Source organism: Arachis hypogaea, chromosome 19 (assembly GCF_003086295.3).
Source record: "Arachis hypogaea cultivar Tifrunner chromosome 19, arahy.Tifrunner.gnm2.J5K5, whole genome shotgun sequence".
Taxonomy (NCBI): domain Eukaryota; kingdom Viridiplantae; phylum Streptophyta; class Magnoliopsida; order Fabales; family Fabaceae; genus Arachis; species Arachis hypogaea.
In genome coordinates, this window is record NC_092054.1 from 135,466,562 (window position 1) to 135,471,574 (window position 5,013).

General features: G+C 29.5%; 1 protein-coding gene and 1 long non-coding RNA gene across 2 annotated transcripts; both read left to right on the forward strand.

Moving 5' to 3' along the window:
* Positions 1-290: 290 nt before the first annotated feature.
* Positions 291-1,757, forward strand: LOC112779745 (ethylene-responsive transcription factor ERF062). The gene has a single exon (XM_025824083.3). The coding sequence runs from the start codon at positions 319-321 to the stop codon at positions 1,573-1,575; it is 1,257 nt and encodes a 418-aa protein (XP_025679868.2). The 5' UTR covers positions 291-318; the 3' UTR covers positions 1,576-1,757.
* A 1,447-nt stretch (positions 1,758-3,204) lies between these two features.
* Positions 3,205-4,760, forward strand: LOC140182044 (uncharacterized). Its single transcript, XR_011877873.1, has 3 exons — positions 3,205-3,415; positions 3,715-3,896; positions 4,082-4,760. It is a non-coding gene; the product is annotated as an uncharacterized lncRNA (long non-coding RNA).
* The last annotated feature ends 253 nt before the right edge of the window (positions 4,761-5,013 follow it).

Here is a 5,013-nt window from a genome sequence, read left to right on the forward strand (position 1 = left end):
ATTAAAAGTACATGAAACAATATATATATTTATATACAAATGCATAATAATTAATTTTTAGTGTATACATAATATTTTTTATGTCCAAAATATATTTACTACTTACTCTATGTTTCATAATATAATTTATTTTGGAAAGTTGACATAATTTATAATTCAAATATTATATAACTGAAAAGAAGATATATATATATATATATATATATATATATATATATATATATATATATATATATATTGCCTCTATTGCATATGAATCATTTCTATCTGTCAGTATTTTTTATCTCTGATTTAACTGTCTTAAGGATCTATCTATATATGAAGGATACATTTCCAAAGATAGAAATCTTCACACAAAAGGAATTACGAACTTGTTTGCAAGAAATGGCAATGGAATCAAAGTTTTTGGACAACGACAATGCAACCATAAGAAGTTCTCATCACTCTCTTACTGCTTCTCATCATGTTCATGCAAACTATTCAATGGAATCACCTGAAAGGCTTTTTTTGTGTTCACATTCAATGAAAGAAGAAGAGTTACTACCCTATGATGCCACTTTGATTGGCCATGTCCCTTCAAGTTTCCATGGCCATGAAGACACAGGAAATGGGCAAGAGAAAAACCATACCTTTCAAAAATTCAATAACAACCCTCTGAATCTATTGGAGACTCTGCCAGCATTAACCATAGCACCCTCTTCTTCTGATGACTCACCACCTTCTTTGACTTCTCCTCCTCCTTTGTCACACAAATTTCCAAACTTGACCTTGTTCTTGCAGGAAACTTCCATGCTCTACTCATCATCCCCGCATCTAAAAAGTGGTGAATCCATCTCGTCAAAATCTTCAAACTCCACATTTCCATTGTCGCAATTCCGCCAAACTCAGCGCCAAACAACCACCGCCGATCCACACAAAATAAGCAAGAATCTATCAAACATGAGGAGGTCCAAGTCTTTCAGTGACCACCACAATTGGTTGAGCACAAGGACACAACCTCTTAAGTGCGGCGGCGGAGATGGAAGAGTCAACAACAACAACAAGCTTTTCAAAGGGGTGAGACAAAGACACTGGGGAAAATGGGTTGCTGAGATAAGATTACCAAGAAACAGGACAAGGGTATGGTTAGGAACATTTGATACAGCTGAAGATGCAGCCATTGCATATGATACTGCAGCATATATACTAAGAGGAGATTATGCACAGTTGAATTTCCCTGAATTGAAGCATGTGATCAAGGCCAATTCTCTGAATGGAACCATTTCAGCACTCGTTGAGGCAAAACTACAAACAGTTCATCTGCATAAGAAGAATCCCAATAACAATAACAATAGCAACAAGAACAATTATGATGATTCACCACCATCAGCAGTTTCAGCATGCAAAAATAATGGCAATAAGGGTTCATCATCAAGCATAATGGAGTTGCAGTTTGAGGAAATCGAGAGAAGCAAAAGTCTTTCTCATCATCATGATCATCATCAAGTTTTGGATGTGGAAGGTGTTCAATTGAGCAGAATACCATCATTGGATATGGACCTTATTTGGGATGCACTTTTAGTCTCTGATTCATGAAACCCTTTTTTTTTTTTTTTTCATCACAACTATAATTCTCATTTAGACCACCACAACTCTTCTAGCGTGATGCTCAAAATTTTCGTTATAGATTTGGCAGTTTCTAGAATGAAATCATGGATCAACAGGTTTATGTTTTTTTTCTCTAATAATAATAATTCGTAACTCTAGATTTTTTTTTTTACTAGTAACTGTAGATTTAACTGTGTCTTATAAAGTGCATCCTTTTTTGAGCCTGTTATATTATCAAAAAAAAGAAATCTACGTTGAGTAAAATTACCATATCAGAATCTAATTTCTATATATACCCCATGCTTAAATCACTTGGCAGATGAGGTTGAGTGTTTTCAATGCGAATAAAAAAAAAAATAAAATTGATAATAGAGTTATGTTAAAACTTAAAACTATACTATTATTGTCAGATTTTGTTACAAACATCCGTTCATTTAGTATTGTGAAAAAGACATTAAAATAATTAAATAATTAATTTATATTTTAATATTAATAAAATATTAAAATATCATTATAATTTATCTAAACAAACTTTATATTTTATAAATATTGTGTTTATATATCTTATAAAAATTTAAAATTTATGTATTTACATGTTTTGTATTATGTCGTGTCCAATATCCAGTTTGAATTTGTGTAACCGGCCAAGCTAAGCCGATCCAATTCTTAAATGGGCCAAATATTTTTTAAATTAAAATATGCACTATACTCATGAAAAATCATAATTAAGTGGATCGGCTCAAGGGATGTGTCCATTTTGTGTCCATTCGGATAATATTAGGTAGACAAAAAAAAAACAACTAGAACTTGTCTTATTTAACATTAATTAGGGGTGTGCATGGCCCGGCCCGGCCCGAAGGTCCGGCCCGGTCCCGAACACTTTAGGGGCTAATTTGGTGTGATTTCATCGGGTCTAGGGCCGGGTAAGGGTCTCAAAAATAGACCCGGTCATTATTTCGGGTCGGGTCCGGGCCATAGCTCGGGTCACCCGAAATCGGCCCGGTGGCCCGGTCACTATACACAATAAATATTTTGTATTATTAGTGATGGATGATGGGTATTATTATGTAGAATTTAAGTATTGTAAACCTTAATATTTTGTGTTATTAGTCATTATATATAAGACTATAAGTTAATGTTTTATATTTAAAATGAATAAGACTTTAGACTAATGCATAATATTGTGTTATTTGTATTTATTTAAATATTTGGTATTATTAGGCAATATTAATATTATTGATTATGGTTATGCTTTAATTTTAGAGAAGAGTTGGTTCTTGTTATATTTTTCTAAGTGAATTTTACCATGTCAAATAATGGTTGGAGTCTTGCAAATTTGGATATTTTTACATGCTAACTTACAAGAAGGTATCAAGGTAATATAATGTTAACGGCCCGGTTTTCACCCGATATAGTTGTGGCCCGAAAGGGTATAGGTTTCATCGGGTCTAGGGTCGGGTTCGGGTCACATAAATGGGCCCGGTACATATTTCGGGCCGGGTCTGGGTCACATCAAACCCGGTTTCACCCGGCCCATACACACCCCTAACATTAATTAATTATCGAAACAATTAATAAATATTAAATAAGACAAATTATAATTATTTTTGGCTGATTTTCTTTGGTTACAAACATTTTCGATGTGATAAATACCAAAAACAAAAAAACTATATCAATAACATTACTTGTATATATGTGCTTCCACATTATAAATGAAATCCTTTCAGGTTACAACTGTACAAAGAGGATTATGATATTCTTCAATCAAAGCTCCACACTGACTCCAAAAAAGAACTGGATTCCGCTGAGATCCTGTACTGATCCAAAGGTACTTCTAATTAATAGGATTTAATTAACACGTATCTTTAAGATAAATGTTAAAATTATTATTAATAAAAATTCTTAAATTTTTTATTTTAATAAATAAAAAATATATTAAAATTTAAACTTTGTATTTTTTCTATATACAGTTTTTCATTAGTATCATGATAGATAAACCATTAAACCCTAAGATAATTAACCTTATATATATATATATATATATATATATATATATATATATATATATATATATAATTTGCCCCTTTCATCATTATTCATAATTTTTATGTATTATATTTTTTCTAGATATGGCTAGTAGGGGATCAAATTAACGAGGCTAAACAAAATATGGCACCAAAAAAATATTGTTCATACCTTTTTTTCCAATTTTCTCCAAAAAAGCTGCGTAAAGATTGCTTCTACGGTTCTACCATACCACATCTTCCATGATAGCTCCCTCTACTTTCATGAATGTTGATTTTTGTGAGGTATTCTATTCAAAACTTTTTATCATATTTTTCATTTTTGTATAAAAGAGTTTTATATTGTTCGATCCTTTAATTGGATATTTACATGTTAATATGACTTTAATTTTGATATAATAGGCGATAAAATTATCCATTATACTAACATTAAAATGTAAAAAAATAATAGTTTTGTTATTATGATACAGAATTGGCTACCAAAAAACGTGATAAGTGCATGCCGCATCACGGGAATATTGCGTGCATTAGAAGGTTGGAATGTTGACCTCATGTTTAGCATTGAGAAAATGCACAACCTTATTTAATTATTTTATATTAATGACCATTTTTTATATATCCGTTTAGGAATCATATTTTTTTAAAAGATGGGTAAAGTGATAAAATATTATATTTTAATTATTTTTAAATTTATAATTTTTACTGTAAGTCTTATTTTTTTTAATTTAAAGAGGATTAAAGTCTTATTTTATTATTTTACTAATTTTTTTATTTTAGATTTGACTATAATTTTTATTTTTTGACTGTTGTTATTGCTTGGTTATGTTATGTTGTTAAGTTGCTTTAGTACTGTTCCGTAAGTTTTTAAAACTTTTTTGTTGCAACTTTGTAACAAGACACCGGATTCGATGGTGTTTGAATTATTAAATGGTCTTATAATAAAACATATTTTTAAAGTTTTTTAATAATTGTTAAATAATTTTTATTTAATTTTAATTATAAATTAATCTTTTTTATATTATTTAATTATAAAATTTATTTTTATTTTATAAATTATTATTTTATCATCTATTATAATAAAAAATAAAAATAATAATGAATTAGATCTTCCATTAATAATAATAATTTTTTAGCAATTTCAATCGATTAAAATTTTATCTTTGATCGGTTACATTAATATAGGGTTGTGAAATCGTGTTTCTTATAAAATCAATCGATTGGATTAATAAAACAATCGATTGAATTTCAAATTTTCCATAATTCAATTGATTGGAACTCAGGTTTCTACATAACAATCGATTGAATGTTGGATGATAGTATGGTTTTCTAAAAAATCAATCGATTGTAACTTTTACACAATCGATTAAACGATGATTAGAATGTGGATTTTTTCTAATTCAAT

Coding starts and splice junctions, on each gene's coding strand:
- LOC112779745 (XM_025824083.3), top strand. CDS start 319: ATGAAGGATACATTTCCAAAGATAGAAATCTTCACACAAAAGGAATTA.